General features: G+C 48.6%; 1 protein-coding gene across 1 annotated transcript in view; it reads right to left on the bottom strand.

The window, feature by feature from the left end:
* Ovol2 (ovo like zinc finger 2) overlaps nucleotides 1-11,824 on the bottom strand; it is a 31,600-nt gene extending 19,776 nt beyond the window's left edge. The window contains exons 1-3 of the mRNA XM_042666523.1: nucleotides 11,600-11,824; nucleotides 10,581-10,807; nucleotides 30-219 (exon numbers count right to left, since the gene is read on the bottom strand). Of these exons, the coding sequence (XP_042522457.1) occupies nucleotides 30-219; nucleotides 10,581-10,807; nucleotides 11,600-11,699 (517 nt within the window). The 5' untranslated portion in view covers nucleotides 11,700-11,824. The remainder of the gene's footprint in view (nucleotides 1-29; nucleotides 220-10,580; nucleotides 10,808-11,599) is intronic.
* Nucleotides 11,825-16,764: the final 4,940 nt, after the last annotated feature.

Here is a 16,764-nt window from a genome sequence, read left to right on the forward strand (position 1 = left end):
CAAGAGCAAAGCACACAACTCGGGCTCACCTGTGTGGGTGCGGACATGCCTCTTCAGGTCAAAGGTGTCGTTGAAGCCCTTGCCGCAGAAGGTGCACAAGTGCCTCTTCACCTGGTTGTGGCATTTGAGGTGCCGGTTGAGCATGCGCTGTAAGCGGAAGTTCTTGCCACACAGCTCACAGCTGTGAATCACCGAGTCCCCACAAGTGCCTGTAGTGAACTGGGAGCAGAAAAGAACAGTGAGGTTCCAGGAGACTGACTTGGAGACCCGCTTTCCTATGTCTCTAGGTTTGGCCTGGTTATGACTTCTGTTTTTTGTTTTGTTTTTTTTTTTTTTGGGGGGGGGGGTCTGGTTGTGGGGCCTGAACTCTGGGCCTGGGCGCTGTCCCTCAGCTCTTCAGCTCAAGGCTAGCGCTCTACCACTTGAGCCACAGCACTACTTCCGGCTTTTTTCTTTTTGCTTATGTGGTGCTGGGGAATCGACCCCAGGGCCTCAGGCATGCAAGGCAAGCGCTCTACCACTGAGCCACCTTCCCAGCCCCCTGGTTATGACTTCTGGGCCCTCCCTATTGGCATTGGGAAAAGGTTAGGAAACACCAGGGCAGGTGTTTCTGCTATTTATGGCCTGCTCTGATTTCTAGCTACTCACACAAGGTGTAAGAAGACAGAGCCATATGATTCTTCCTCTCTTCCTTCCTTCCTTCCTTTCTTTCTTTCTGTCTGTCTTTGTTTCTTTCTTTCTCAGACGTTCCTGCCCAGGCCCAGAGTTCAGACCCTACAACCAACACACACACACACACACACACAAACACAAAAGCCACCTGTAACTGTTCACACACAAACCACACCTCTTCCATCAGACTATAGTGTCCCCATGCCCCACCCCCCCCAGGGGTTGTTAGGATGCTAGCCCTGATCAGAAGGTCTCAGTACAGACTTTTAAGCAGATCTATGCTCTCTTGTACTTGAGAAGTGAAGGTAGGCCTGGGGTGGGCTCAGTGAGAGTAACAGAGTTGACTCCCAGGAGACAGAAGAAACGGGGAAGGAAGAAGAGAAGCCAATTCTGCAATATTTCTAGGCTTTCTTTCCCAGTATAGCCTGCATGACACAGGAAATCCACATCTGATTCCTATAAGGATGGCTCACGAACCAGAGGACCCATTCTTCCTTTCCAGGTCACATATAACACATCTTTATTAGGTTTATGATGTTTAACTTCTACAAGCCAGTTAACCAATAACTTTTTTTTTTTTACTCAGCTCAACAATAATAGGCCAAAACCACATCTTTTGGTCTTAATAATAGACCAAAACTCAGATCAAAGTTGTATCTTAGTCATGTTCGTTATAAAATGAACATGGAGCCAGGTGCTGGTAGTTCAAACCTATAATCCTAGCTACTTGGTCTGAGGAGAGAGGGAAGGTTGCAAGTTTGAGGCTGGCATGGACAAAAAGTTCACCAGACCATCTCAACCAATAGCTGAGCAAAGTAGCACACGCCTGTCATCCCATATAAGCAGGAGGCAAGTCCATCTCAACAGAAAAGGCTAGCTTTGAGATGGGTGCTAGCAGCTCACACCTGTAATCCAGCTACTCAGGAGACTAAGATCTAAGGGTTGCAGTTCAAAGCCAGCCCAGGCAAGAAAAGATTGTGAGACTCAGGTCTCTAGTTAACCACCAGAAAACCAGAAGTGGCACTGTGGCTCAAAGTGGTAGAGTGTTAGCCTTGAGCAAAAAAAAAAAAAAGCTCAGGGATAGCACCTAGGCCCTGAGTTCAAGTCCTACGACAGGAAGAAGGAAGGAAGGAAGGAAGGAAGGAAGGAAGGAAGGAAGGAAGGAAGGAAGGAAGGAAGGAAGGCAGGCAGGCAGAGAGGAAGGGAGGAAAGGAGGAAAGGAGGAAAGGAGGGAGGGAGGACAAGCTAGCTTGGCATGTTGGTATGTCCATGTCAGTAAATTTACATTTACTGTAGAAAATATAAATAGGAGAATCATGGTCTAGGTAAGCCTAGGCAAAAAGTAAGATAAAAAATAACCAGGGTGGGGCTGGGAAGGTGGCTCAGTGGTAGAGCACTTGCCTTGCATGCCTGAGGCCCTGGGTTCAATTCCTCAGCACCACATAAGCAAAAAGAAAAAAGCCAGAAGTGGCGCTGTGGCTCAAGTGGTAGAGCGCTAGCCTTGAGTTGAAGAGCTGAGGGACAGCGCCCACACCCAGAGTTCAGGCCCATGATCGGACCAAAAAAAAAAAAACAGAAGCCGGGCACCAGTGGCTCATTCCTGTAATTCTAGCTACTCAGGAGGCTGAGATCTGAGTATCACAGTTCAAGGTCCAGGCAGGAAAGTTCATGAGACTCTTATCTCCAATTAACCACCAGAAAACTGGAATTGGTGCTGCGGTTCAAGGGTAGAGTGCTTGCCTTGAGCTGAAGAGCTGAAGGATAGTGCCCAGGTCCAGAGTTCAAGACCCACAACGGACAAAATAATAATAATAATAACCAGAGCAAAAAGGGCTAGAGTTGTGGTTTAAGTAATAGAGTATCAGCCTAGCAAGTACAAGACTTGAGTTTAAACCCAGTACTACACACACACACACACACACACACACACACACACACACACACACACACACACACACACACACACACACACACACACACACACACACACACAGAGATTGTGGGAAGACTGAATAATAACGTAATCCTGGTGATTTGTGTGATATGAAATTGTATTTAACATATATCCCATGTGACAATTTTCCTTCATATAAAAATATTTAATAGTGCTATATGATCTCTCCTGCAGTATAAGGAAATAGGAGCAAAACCTATTTTCCATCTTCTTCAATTCAGTACATCCTGCTCTACCACTTAGGATCTGAGGCTGTCAACAAGTTATTTGCCATCTTTAAGCCTGAATTTCATCACCTCCAAAATATAGATAATGATATTTGCTTCTTGGATATAAATTAAAGAGTTAAAGAAGAAAACCTGGCACTCAAGAAATACTATTACAGTCAAGTCGGCTCCAAAATTCTGTGATCCTAAATTCAAGGTAATTAGCAAAGACCTCATTGTTTCTCGATTTGCTTTTTGGACCTTTCTCTCTCTGATGGAAGTAAAAGAGAATGAACTTTTTATGTGAGCCACTAGGTCCTGTTCTTCACCTGTAACTCTGAAAATTCATAACTTCTGGCAACAAGCATCTGCCCATTTCCCTGAACAGTGAAATCTGATCCACACTGATGTAACAACACGCAGGCTTTATTCCATGTGGTGCCAATGTTCATGTGTTTTGATGCAGGAATTATTAATGTATTTAATTATAGGTACTGCTCCAGACATGCCAGAGGCAGTATTTATACCATAGTACCTTCTGAAAAAGTTTAATAGGCTCACCTTTAGTTCAAAATTAACACTTTGCTAAAGCCTTATTAATGAAATGGTGTAACCACCACAAGGGTGGTAGAGGACATCTGTTGGGAAATTAGTTCAGGGCAGGAAAGATGAAGAGTGATGTGTAACTCCTCAAGGCCTAGGCTTGGCATTTTTCTGCTGTCTTGTTCTCTGTAGAATCTCAGCTTTCATTTTTAAAAACAAGCAAAGTTCCCCCCAAAGTTCTCTGAAACACAGGCTTCTGCAGCAAACACAAAGACAAAACAAAATAAAAGAATCATGGTATCTAGGCAGCTGAAAATGTCAGGAGCATCTAGACCAGCAAGGATCTCAGCTGTTCTGTGACCAATTTCCAAGTTCACCTGTCAAACTTCTTTTTTTTTTTTTTTTTTGGGGGGGGGTCCGGTCGTAGGGCCTGAACTCTGGGCCTGGGCACTGTCCCTCAGCTCTTCAGCTCAAGGCTAGCACTCTACCACTTGAACCACAGCACCACTTCCGGCTTTTTTCTTTTTGCTTATGTGGTGCTGAGGAATCAAACCCAGGGCCTCATACATGCAAGGCAAACGCTCTACCACTGAGCCACCTTCCCAGCCCCATCACCTGTCAAACTTCTAAAACAAAGGCAGAGGCTGGGAATGTGGCTTAGTGGTAGAGTGCTTGCCTTGCTTACATGAAGCCCTGGGTTCAATTCCTTAGCACCACATAAACAGAAAGAGCCTGAAGTGGCTCTGTGGCTCAAGTGGTAGATTGCTAGTTTTGAGCAAAAGAAGCCCAGGGACAATTCCCAGGCCCTGAATTCAAGCCCCAGGACTGGCAAAAAAAAAAAAAAGGAGGAAGAGGAGGAGCAGAAGGAGAAGAAGGAGAAGAAGGAGGAGAAGAAGAAGGAAGAGGAGGAAGAGGAGGAGGAGGAGGAGGAGGGGGAGGAGGAGGAGGAGGAAGGCCTAGAGGCTGGTGGCTCCCTCCTACAATCTTAACTGTTAAGCATTATGTCCTCAGCTCCAGCCAGACCTGCTGGCCCCTCCCTCTCTCCAGCCAAACCCACCTGAACTCCCATCCACCTCACTTCCTATACCCCAGTCCCTGCTGCTACCTAGATAGTGGAGGCCGCCACTCACTCTCTCAGGGCAAATATGGCTCCTCTAACAAACCTTGTAATAATCTTTCTCCTGTGCCTGCTTGCCTCTGCTTGGTCCCCTGGCATGGATGTGACAGATCCTTTCATTGATCCTTTCACTAACTACTCAGAAAGCTTAGATCTGAGGAATGAAGTTTGAAGCTAGCTTGGGCAGAAGAGTCTGTAAGTCGCTAGTTCCAGTTAACCAGCAAAGAGCCAGAAGTGAAGGTGTGGCTCAAGTGGTAGAGTAAAAACACCAAGTGGCAGGCTGGGAATGTGGCTTAGTGGTAGAGTGCTTGCCTAGCATGCATGAAGCCCTAAGTTCGAGTCCTCAGTACCACATAAACAGGAAAGGCTGGAAGTGGTGCTGTGGCTCAAGAGTTAGAGTGCTAGCCTTAAGCAGAGGCAATGCCCAGGCCCTAAGTTCAAGGCCCAAGACTGGCAAAAATAATAAATGTTTCTTTCAGACTTAGGGCAGATACTTTATTTGGATGGGGAGAGGGATGGCTCAAGTGCTAAAGTGCTTGGGTAGCAAGGAGACCCAAAGTCTGATCCTCAGTTCCACCAAAAAACAAAAAAAAGAGAAAGAGAGAGAGACTGATGTGCAAACTTAATTAAGCAAACTGGAGAGGAGGAAGGAGTAGGAATTCACAAAACATTTAACAAGGAGAACGTAATAGCAATAGTTTGTACAGGTGTGACTGGATCTTACAGTCTTCAGAGGCACATTCTGATCTACTTGTAATTGACATACAGTTAGCCATTGCCTAATGACAAAAGCATTCTGAGAAATGCCCCATTAGGCAGTTGTGCAAACATCATAGATTTAAGAAGTCAACAAGCACTGTAATCTTCTGGGACCACAGATGTATAGTGGTCTGTGGTTATGAGATACATAACTGCAGTATGAGGTCTATCTAAGATGGGCCTCAAAGTCACATGGGGGAGAGGGTGAAAAAGGTGTGGGCAGGCCTAGCTATGGGTGACAGACATATAGCATATTACTCTTGCCTTTGAAATTCTCCATAGTTAAAGTGATAGGGAAGGGCTGGGAAGTTGGCTCAGTGGTAAAGCGCTTGCCTTGCATGCCTGAGGCCCTGGGTTCGATTCCTCAGCACCACATAAGCAAAAAGAAAAAAGCCAGAAGTGGCGCTGTGGCTCAAGTGGTAGAGAGCTAGCCTTGAGCCGAAGAGCTGAGGGACAGCGCCCAGGCCCAGAGTTCAGGCCTCGCGACCGGACCCAAAAAAAAAAAAAAAAAGTGATAGGGAAGCCAGGGGTGCCAAAGACTTACACTTGTAATTCTAGTTACTCAGGAGGCTGAGATCTGAGGATCATGGTTCAAAGCCAGCGCTGGCAGGAAAGTCCGTGAGACTCTTAACTCCAATAAACCACTAGAAAACCAGAAGTGGTGCTGTGGCTCAGGTAGTAGAGTGCTAGCCTTGAGCTGAAGAGCTGAGGGATAGCACCCAAGCCCCATGACTGACAAAAAAAAAAAAAAAAATCTAAGCAATAGCATAAAGCCCTGAATTTAAGCCCCAGTACCAGGAAAAAGAAAAAAGGAGGGGGCTGTTGGGTGAGAAAAGTTCACACATCTGTCTTCACTGAGAACAAACCATGGGAGAAGCAAAGAAAGGCAGAACAGGATGAGGAAAGAGGATATATTCACTTGCAGTCCCTACTAGTACCAGGGTCCTACCAGCCACACTGACTCAGGAATGAATGGTATCAGTCAGGTTAACGCCAAACTTTGTTTTGATAAGACTTTGAAGGATAAAGGTGATGGGTATATTCCAGGACCCACCTGTATCTGAGATGTATGTGTGGGGTTGTCACCCTACCACTACCTGTTTTGAAAATTATAGAACCCTTGTAGGTATCTCATAGGTAACTATGAGGTAAAGAGAATTTCACAACCTGCCCCCAGGCCCACAATCAAAAGGCAGCTAGGCTGGGATTCTTTCCAGATCCAGTCCCCACATCAACACAATCAGCTGGGCCAATCCCAGGTCCCTACTGTAGGCAGCACAATGTTGGACATTACAAAAACGCTAACTGTCAGCTGACTTCCTGCCTGACAACTTCTGAAGGCACATTTTGCATCCATTATCTTGCTTAAGCTACACTACTCCCCTGAGACTGATTCTATTATGGCCCCATTTTATAAGTCAGTGAACTGAGGCTTTGAGGAGATAACTTATCTATGATCATAACCGGTAAGATGGTCCTCATCTCAAAAACCTTCCAGAGCTGTTCTTCTGCCTATGTAAGAGCACTTGCATTTCTCGGCTTGGCCCCTTGACCACGTCACCTTGTCCTCCAACTCTGGCCCTGCCGAGCACCAGTGGCTCACGCCTGTAATCCTAACTACTCAGGAGGCTGAGATCTGAGGATCCAGGTTCAAAGCCAGCCCAGACAAGAAAAGCCATGAAACTCTTTTTTTTTTTGTCGGTGGTGGGGCTTGAACTCTGGGCCTGGGCGCTGTCCCTCAGCTCTTCAGCTCAAGGCGAGCGCTCTACCACTTGAGCTACAGCGCCACTTCCAGTTTTCTGGTGGTTTATTGGAGATAGGAGTCTCACGATCTCTCCTGCCGGGGCTGGCTTTGAACCGCGATCCTCAGATCTCAGCCGCCTGAGTAGCTAGGATTACAGGCATGAGCCACCAGCGCCCGGCTTAGCCATGAAACTCTTATCTCCAAGAAACCTCCAGAAAACTGGAAGTGGTGCTGTGGCTCAAGTGGTAGAGTGCTAGCTTTGAGCTGAAGAGCTGAGAGACAGTGCCCAGGCCCAGAGTTCAAGCCCCATGACTGACCAAAAATTTTTTAAAAAGCCTCTGGCTCCAATCCTTCCTCTAACTGTAGGACTCAGCTCATACCACTCGAAAGCTTGCGCATACTCACCCCACTTCCACAGCTTGCAAATTCATATCAAGAAATTTTCTGCATGCTGGGAGTATGGTTCAGAAGTAAAGTGCTTGTCTACCATGCATGAAGCCCTGAGTTTGATTCCTAGTACCACATAAACAGAAAAAGCCAGAAGTGACGCTGTGGCTTAAGTTGTAGAGTGCTAGCCTTGAGCAAAAGAAGCTCAGGGACAGTGCCCAGACCCTGAGTTCAAGCCCCAGGTCTGGCAAAAAAAAAAAAAATCTTCTGGTTTGGTACTCTGTCTCTTATAATAGTATTAGCATTATTTGCATCTCCCCATTAACATAAATAATATCTAGTTAAGGGGCACATACCATGTCCTACCATTAACTCATTTTTTCTTTGAGTGCTTTTTTTTTTTTTGGGGGGTCCGGTTGTGGGGCCTGAACTCTGGGCCTGGGCGCTGTCCCTCAGCTCTTCAGCTCAAGGCTAGCGCTCTACCACTTGAGCCACAGCGCCACTTCCGGCTTTTTTCTTATGTGGTGCTGAGGAATCAAACCCAGGGCCTCAGGCATGCAAGGCAAGCGCTCTACCACTAAGCCACCTTCCCAGCCCCCCATTAACTCATTTTTTCAATTAAAAATTTCCAGGGCTGGGCAGGTGACTCAGTGGTAAAGTGCTTACCTTGCATGCCTGAGGCCCTGGGTTTGATTCCTCAGCACCACATAAGAAAAAAGCCGGAAGTGGCGCTGTGGCTCAAGTGGTAGAGCACTAGCGTTGAGCTGAAAAGCTGAGGGACAGCGCCCAGGCCCAGAGTTCAGGCCCCACAACTGGACCCAAAAAAAAAAAATTTCCCCCAACTCACTTATCCTCTACTTATCTACAGAGTAAAACCATTATTATCTCCATTTTACAGATAAGAGGCCCAGAGGGTGAATGATTTGCTCAAGGTCACAGCTCAAACTGAGAAACCCAGATTTAGATGCTTAACTACTACTGGTTAGAGGACTCTGGAAGAAACACCAGAATAGGAGGCTCTTTTTTTTTTTAATCACGCTGCTGCCTTGCACACCGTAGGCACCCCGTACATAGATGGTTTCTCTCTCTGCAGGACACACACGTCTCAAATCTGTCTTTCCTCTCTGGTCCTAAGAGCCCACTGCCCAGTCTTTGAGTTATTAAAACAAAGAATAAGGCTAGAAGGATAGTTAGAAGGCTCACAACTCGGAGTTGGTGGTTTTTCTAATATAATGTTAAGAAACTAATTCTTGCTGGGCACCAATGTCTCATGCCTACTCAGGAGTCTGAGATCCAAGGATAGTGGTTTAAAGCCATCTAGAACACACAAATCAGGAAAATGCTTATCTTCAATTAACTACCAAAAAAGAACTAGCATCAAAACCAACCAACCAACCAACAAAAACAACTAACTTTTCTTGGAGAAATTCTGTGAGTTCAACACACCTTGTAAAGAAGTTCAGGGTTAAGTCATGTGCTAAGATTAATTATTTGAAAATAGCCGTTTGAAAACCCGCCAACACCACAGCTAAGGTTTGGAGTATATTGGTACTAAGATGTCTCCATTTGGGGGACATGGGAATCTGAATGGGGTCAGTAAATAAAAGCTTCCTGGGAAAGAAGGGAATGAAGGCTGCTTGCTAACGGTCCAAAAGCAAGCAGTACCAAATCCCCTCCCCTCCCCACCCCCACCCCAGCACACAGGTTTATTTATTCCCTTTAATCCAAGGTTCCAATGGTGCTCGCTGTTTCCTGGGACAGGAAAGAGATCTCCCAAAATGTTGGTGAAGGGATTGTTCCAATCTCTCTCTAGAGGGATGGGGGGAGGGTTGTGGACTAGGGGAGAGGTTGGGGGGAGGAAGAGGAGCCAGACGGAGTAACGGGCTTCTGCAGCTCCCCAAACAACATCACAATTGTCTTTCTAATCTGGTGATAAATATGCAAGTGGGACACTACCCCAGAATTTTCCCAAGGGCCATCTACCAGCCTGGGGCAAACTGTACCCTCCCACTTAACTCCACCTAGCCCAGAATTGCCTGGCGCCACCTGGCTTTGAATTTAGCACTATTTAGCAAAGCCTTTAAAGAAGTCTCCCCGGCGGAATCCAGCTCCAGTCTTAAATCTCAATTCATAACCAAATACAACCCAGCCCGCCCCAGGAGCCAAGCCCTTCCCTCCCTCCCACCCCACTGTCTTCCTCTCCCCCCCTGCTAGCCAAGTGCTTTAGGGAGGAATAGCCTCCCTTCCGGAAAGTAACGGCGGGGACTTTCGCCACTTTAAGCCAAGGCCTACATTCTCCTACCCTAGCACCTTCTCAGCCGAGGTGATAGGATGTTCCGAAGCTCCCTAGTAGCCTGGAGCACTTGATAAGAGGTGGCTCTCTAACTCAGTCAAGAGGCTAGGAACCGAGATTATGTGCCTAATAAAACGCCAGCGCTACTTCTAACTGGCGGAGTCAACCGAACGAGATTTCTTAATGGGGGGGGGGAGTTAGCAGATAATCCGGGCAGGTGATCCAGGAAGTTCTACCTAAGAAAGCACAGATGGGCATCCAGATAAGGCGTTACCTACAATTCTAGTACTCTTGATGGAGAGCTGAGGCGCGACCCTGGACACTAGCAGGGTCAGGAGTGCTAAATGTGCAGGTGAACCAACCATTGTAACCCATCAATTTCATTCACTAAAGAATTGTCAGTGCCCCCCCACACACACGCCTCGCGTCTAACGGGCGCTCCGTGTTGGCACTGGAAATAGCTGCAGTCGCATGAGGCCCACTGTGTGCCAAGATGCCTACTGGCAGACCCCCATGGCGCTAGAGGGCTGCATTCCGGAGGGTGTCCTTTCTCTCCCTAGACCTGGACTGCTTTGGCCACGAATCCGATTTTACGCACAAGGGAAGTAACTGTGCTAGATCCTCGGCAGTTCCCAGCGCCAAGCGGGGGACACCTAGGCGTCCGCCTTGGGGAGCAGCGGCACCGTTGATAGGACGCGCCCAAGAACCCTGGCTGCGGTCTAGGGGCAAGGACACGAGCAGGAGCCGGAGCGCCACGACCCGCCGGCTCGGGGCGCGGGTGGCCGGGTGCGCGGGCGGGCGGGCGGGCGGGCGGGCGCGGCAGGGAGGGGCGCCAGCCCCGGGGAGCCCGACGCCAGGGCGTGGCGCAGGTGACGGCGGCGGCGAGGGCAGAGTCGACACCCTACCTTGATTTTTGACCTGGCCACCGGGCGCTGCTTCGCCGCCAGAGGTCCATCTGGGCTCTCGGCGTGGTGGGGTTCGGGGGTTTCACACTCCGGGGCGCGCGGCGACGAGCTGCTCTCGGCGCTCCCCGGCTCCCCCGAGCTGCCGCTGCTGCTGCCGCCGCCGCTGCTGCTGCCGCCGTCGCTGCGGCAGTCCTCGGGGGGGTCCTGGAGCAGGCAGCCCAAGCCCACTGTGGGGAGAGGGGGAGGGAGAAGGGAAGAGGTCGCACCCCTGACACCCACACCAGCGGTGTCAGGTCCGGGAGCCCGAGGCAGCGTTGACCTGCGGGCGGTGCCACCGCCGCCCCGCCCCGGACCTGGGCACCTCGCCAAGTGGGCAACGTCTTTGGGCCGCGGGAGGGGGGAGCGGTGGAGAAGGGGAGCAGGCGAGTCAATCTCCAGATCGGTCCCGAGAACTAGCTGGGGGGCTAGGGAGCCGATCGTCACCACCCCCCTACTTCCCCAACACCGGTGCCCACGAGCCCGAGGGCCACGCGCGGTGGAGGCTCCCCCGAGTGCCAAGTTTCCTTCTGCGCCCCTGGAGCAGAGGTGGCGGATCTGACCTGCCCACCCCCACAGCCCGCAGGGCGAGGGGTAGTGGGGGTGGGTGCATGGCGGAGCCGTTCTGCACTCCCTGGAAGACGGGGGATTGGGGTGAACCCTTTCTGGCCTTCAACCCCCTTCCTGGGGACACCCCGGCCCGCGCAGCAGCCAACGGTCCCGCCGCCGGGCAATTAGAGGCTCTTACTAGGGGGAAAGGGATCTCGGCGTTGCCCAGGTTTCTCAGGCTCATTTGCATCATCTTTCCTCCGTCAGGAAGACCCCCCCCCTCCCCACCACCACCACCACCCCCCTCCACCCAAGGTCCGCAACAGAAAGAAGGAGAGGAGCCCAACTCTGGCCCAAAGGCAGAGCGAACCCGGCCACCCCTTCCCCCACCCAGAGCACCCCGCTTCCAGGCCCGGCCCCCGCGCGGCTCTCACCTGGGATGTAGGTGTCTGCCCTTTCCTCATCCGGGAGCTCATCCCAACTGCGGACCGAGACTCCGGGGCTCCTCCTCTTCACCAAGAAGACTTTGGGCATGATGAGGATCCCCCTCTCTGGACGGTGGGTCCCCTCCGCCCTCCCCTCTCCCGCGGCTCAGGCTGCTTCTCCGCTAGGGGCGGCGGTGGCGGCTGGGTCCCCGGGCTCCCGGCGTCCGGAGCCCACCTTCCCGCCTCGCCTTGCCCTTTTCCTCCACCACCACTACCACCCCCTCCCGCCCCGCGCTGGCCGCGGTGTGTGGCCCGGGCCTCTCCCCCGCACTCTCGGCGACTCCCAGCCTCCAGGCTCGGCGACACCTATGCCTTAAGTCGCGGGTGATACCACGCCGGGGAAAAAGTTTCATAAGGTGAAATAGAAAAGGCACCAGGAAACTTGGGAGCGAGCATGCGCCCTGCAACATAACGGTGTCAACAAGCTCGCTACCTGTCGGACCGGTTCCGGCGGCCGGGGCTGCTTGTTCCAGCCCTTCCTTAGGCATGAATGTTTGCAAAAGAATTTAACGTCTGATTCGTCCCCACTCCTCTTCTTAAAAAAAAAAAAAAAAAAAGTGGGGGGGAGAACTTAAAAAAAAAAAAAATCAAAACCCCTGCCTCCTCCGTTCCCCAAAACCTGCACCTCAAAACGAACTCTTTGAAAGTTCAAAAAAAAAAAAATCCAGATCCGCTTTCCCAGGACCCCTCCCATGAATTGGGGCCTCCCACGAGGTGTCTCTCTACCCCCCCCCCCGCCCACCCAATGCACACCAGTGGATTTGTCTCTGATAAGGCAAACCCCAAAAAAAGGGGGGCTCGCTTTCTGGACTTTGTGGATCGTCTCCAGGGCTTCGTGCAATCTCGGTGGTCGGAAGTGGGAGGCGGAGGGAGACGCTTACCCGTTAAGGGGAAATGCGGTTTTTAAATTGACCACCGTCTACAACAAAGCCCTGCATAAATACACTGATACATTTTAGAAGTCAGCGTCTCCGTAACACCTTGCCACCGATTTGTGCCACACAGGTTTGCTCTTCCCAAGCAGCTTCCACTCCAAGACCTTACACTCCAAGAGCCCCTTCACCCCCCCCATAAACACACAATGGAAACAAAAGCCAGGTGTAGGTTATGCAAACGTAGCTTCAAAGCAAGCCCCCAGCTTCTCGCCCTTTCCCGTTATCGCCGTCTCTATTCACCCCAGCCTCAAATTTGGGGGCTGGGAAATACCTTTCTTTCCAGGAAGCCAATAATTGAAGGTGGGTACGCGCTCTCATCAGCTCAACCGGGGAGATGAATGGAAACCTTTATTTATTTTTTTGTTGTTGTTGTTTGTTTGTTTTCCCTCTATCTTTATTCTGGAAGGAGGAGGGAGACCAAGAGGGAGAAAGTTGGTTTAAAAAAAAAAAACGAAAAAAAGAAGGAAGGAAAGAGAGAAAGAGAGAGAAGGAAAGAGAAACGAAGAAAAGAAGGAAGAAAGGGAAAGAAAGAAAGAGAAAGAAAGAAAGCTAAATTTCCAAGGGGGCCTGTACTCGGGTTGGGGGCCTCGCAGCCCCTCTCATTGCCCCGCTGCAGGGCGCCCCCAGCAATCCGCACAGCCCCACCGCCCAGAGCGTGCGACCCTCCAGGGGGTGGTCAGAAGTGTGCCAGCTGCGGGGCGCTCCGGGGCGCGCCTGGCCAGGGGTGTCCCAGAGTCGGCCGCTCACAAAACCGGCTGCCTCGCTTGCCTGTAACCTGGGGTGGCGCACCTAGCCTACGAGGCCCTGGAATCCACACAGCGGGTTTTTTCCCCCCCACCCCAGTCTTCTTCCGCCTTGGGGACTCCGCAGCCTGGTAACGGATTTCTTGGCTGGGCTAGAGTATTCTCAAGGCGCACGGAGGAGGGCAGACAGCTCTGTTGGGGCTGTGAAATAGACACGACTCATCGTAGCTCCAGATTTGCCCTCAAGGATTCACCCTGTCTGTATTCAGCTCTGAATTCCACCCTTTTCTCGGAGGGAAAAACCATCTAAGAACGAAAAAAGACTTTGATCCCGATTAACTGGTGGAGGAAGACTTGCTGGCACAAGGAAACCAGGCGCAGCTCTTGGCCACGAGGCTGGTGGCGCAGCTTCAGGGAGACTCTGTAGATGTATTTTTATCTGCCAACAAACGAGGTTTGCAAGACAGAAAGAGCTTGGTTGAATGAAAGAGTAAAAAAAATAAAACAAGTGAAATTATGAAATCACAGAATTATCCCCCATCTTTGAGTCTTCAAAACTTCATTCAAAATTCCTTACTTTATCCAAGAAGCAGTTAATTCTATTTTTAAAAGAGTGTTTTTAAAAAAAAAAATTAAAACACTGGATTTCAAATCGATGAGTGCCTGGACCACTTGGTCTATTTTTAAAAATATTTGCAAATATTAGAAAAGTGTAGAATGTATGCATAGAGATCTCAAAAATCAATGCAAACTTTAGGGGTCTGGGAATGGAGAATTACATTTTATTTTATAGTTGTGAGATGCATATCTATACTTGCTAGGTGTTTATTCGGAAGAAATGAATTGTAATGTGTTTTTTTTCATTTTATATTTTCTTTTTAAATTGTTATTCTAAAGATGAAGTACAGAGGGGTTATAGTTACATAAGTCAGGTAATGAATACATTTCTTTTGGGTCAGTGTCACCCCTTCCCTCACTCCCAGTTTTTCCTTCCCATCTAATATGCTTTTTCATTCTCTTTTTCAATCAGACCTGATAAGTGCTTATGAATATTGTTAGCATATGCAAAAGGCCAGCTTTTGCCTTTGTTATAATGTCAAAAGTAGGATATAAAATTAGGCCAATCCTTTGGAAAACCTCTGCTTAAAGTTGGAATAGACAGGAGCTAACATTGGGGATGAGGGTCTAGTTTGGCATCCTTAGAATGTGTCCACACATCGTTTGAATACTTCCATTGCTGGGAAGCTCATTATCTCAAATAGCAATCAATTGAGCTGCCCATGTGATCTTGCTATCATCAGAGAACACTGATGCTATAATGTTCTTTCTGCGTTATCAAACTCTTCTTCCTTGTCCTTTCATATTGTCTCTCCTTCTATCATAGGAGCAGCAAAGACTCTGACATGCCCCTCTACCCTCAAGTCTGCCCTGAGAGTTTTTCAAGTTTGTAGCAGGAGTAGTCATCTGTGGGAGTTTTGTTTATTCTGTTTGTTAAGCATTTGGCCTTGGTTTCCAGGCTGATCCCAAATTCTGTCCTGCCTCAGCTTCAAAACTGACTTATTTCCTCCTGTAATATAAGAAAAAAAAAAGGCATGTATAAACCTGTACTGTGGCATGATTCATGTAAGTTTTTAAAAAATTGTTCTTTTGGGGCTGGGAAGGTGGCTCAGTGGTAGAGTGCTTGCCTTGCATGCCTGAAGCCCTGGGTTCAATTCCTCAGCATCACATAAACAGAAAAAGCTGGAAGGGGTGCTGTGGCTCAAGTGTTAGAGCTCTAGCCTTGAGCTGAAGAGCTGAGGGACAGCACCCAGGCCCAGAGTTCAGGCCCCACTACCAAAAAAAAAATTTGCTCTTTTGTTCTTGACTTGTTTGTTTGTTGAAATGGGGTCTCCTTGTACAGCCCAGACTGACCTAAAACATGAGATCCTTCTTTTTCAGCCTCCCAAATGCTGTATTATAATCTAGCCCACCATACCTAGCTTGATATATATTTTTACAAGTTGATCCATTTATGGAAGCAGACCCAAGAACAAAACAAGCCAACCACTCCACTAAACATTAGATCAACTTTCTTACAAGTATCAAGAGAAAAAAGGAAGAAACAATAGTATAAAGCTTCTTTATAAAATCTTTGTTGTTGTTGTTTTTCAGTCCTGGGCTAGAACTCTGTGCCTGGGCGCTGTCCCTCAGCTTTTCAGCTCAAGGCTAGTGCTCTACCACTTAAGCCACAGCACCACTTCCCTACAGTCCTGCTTGGGCTGGCTTAGAAATGTGATCCTCAGATCTCAGCCTCCTGAGTGCTAGAATTAATTGCATCCCATGCAATTGCATTTCTAAATGTCAGCAACTGTAAAGGAAAAATGACTAGCAATAGCAAAAAAAAAAAAGCATAAAATGAATTTTTTAAGATATCACACAAGCTTATAGTACATAAACTCAGACAACTTTTATTGGAAACCATTAAAGAAGATCCTAGTCAATGGAAAGATTTACCATATTGACAGACTTAGAGGATTCAGAATCACAAATTTTAAATTCCCAACTTTACTTATAGATTTCATTTATTCATTCATTCATTCACTCACTCATTCATTCATTTAGCAATGTTAAGGATCAAACTCAAGGCTTCATGCATTCTAGGGAAATGCACTACTACTACCACTGACCTATACCTCAGCCCTCATCTGCAGATTTTGTGGGATGTAACAAACTTGTTCTAAAAATAAGAGTTTTTAAAAAAAAAAAATCCATAAGGATAAAGCATGTGGACTCAGTGGATCAGATACCAAAGGAAATTAAACAGTGTGGCATCATTGTTCTTTAGCCCTTTGTGAAGTGTACTCTAGGATGCAAAGAACATGCATTCTGTGTTCTGCAGGAGCCAGCAACTCCTTGTCCCACTAGTGGGATGTCCTGTGTTGAGGACACCATCTCCTGAGATTTACTCAGTCTGTAAGAATTGAATAAAAAGAACTTAGAGGGCTGGGAAGGTGGCTCAGTGGTACAGCACATGCCTTGCATGCCAGAGGCCCTGGGTTCGATTCCTCTGCACCACATAAGCAAAAAGCCGGAAGTGGTGCTGTGGCTCAAGTGGTAGAGAGCTATCCTTGAGCTGAAGAGCTGAGGGACAGCACCCAGGCCCAGAGTTCAAGCCCCACAACTGGACCCCCCCCCCCAAAAAAAAGAACTTAGAAAAGAAGGTCTCCTGTTTCCTTCCCACTATCCAGGCATATTTGCCTCTAGAGCAGTACAAGAAAGGAAGAGTACCTGCTTAGAGTCTACATGAGGAAGATATCTAGTATTTTCACCTGCTCTCTAGATCCCTTCCATCATGGTCCAGTAATTGCAGTCTCATTTCCATAGGAAATTTCTGCCCGCCCCCCCCCCCCACTTTCAGCCTGTGCAGATCTAGACAGGCTGACTCCACCCTTCCTGG

The sequence above is a fragment of the Dipodomys spectabilis genome, unplaced genomic scaffold, assembly GCF_019054845.1.
Source record: "Dipodomys spectabilis isolate Male_0828 unplaced genomic scaffold, ASM1905484v1 ptg000365l, whole genome shotgun sequence".
NCBI lineage: Eukaryota > Metazoa > Chordata > Mammalia > Rodentia > Heteromyidae > Dipodomys > Dipodomys spectabilis.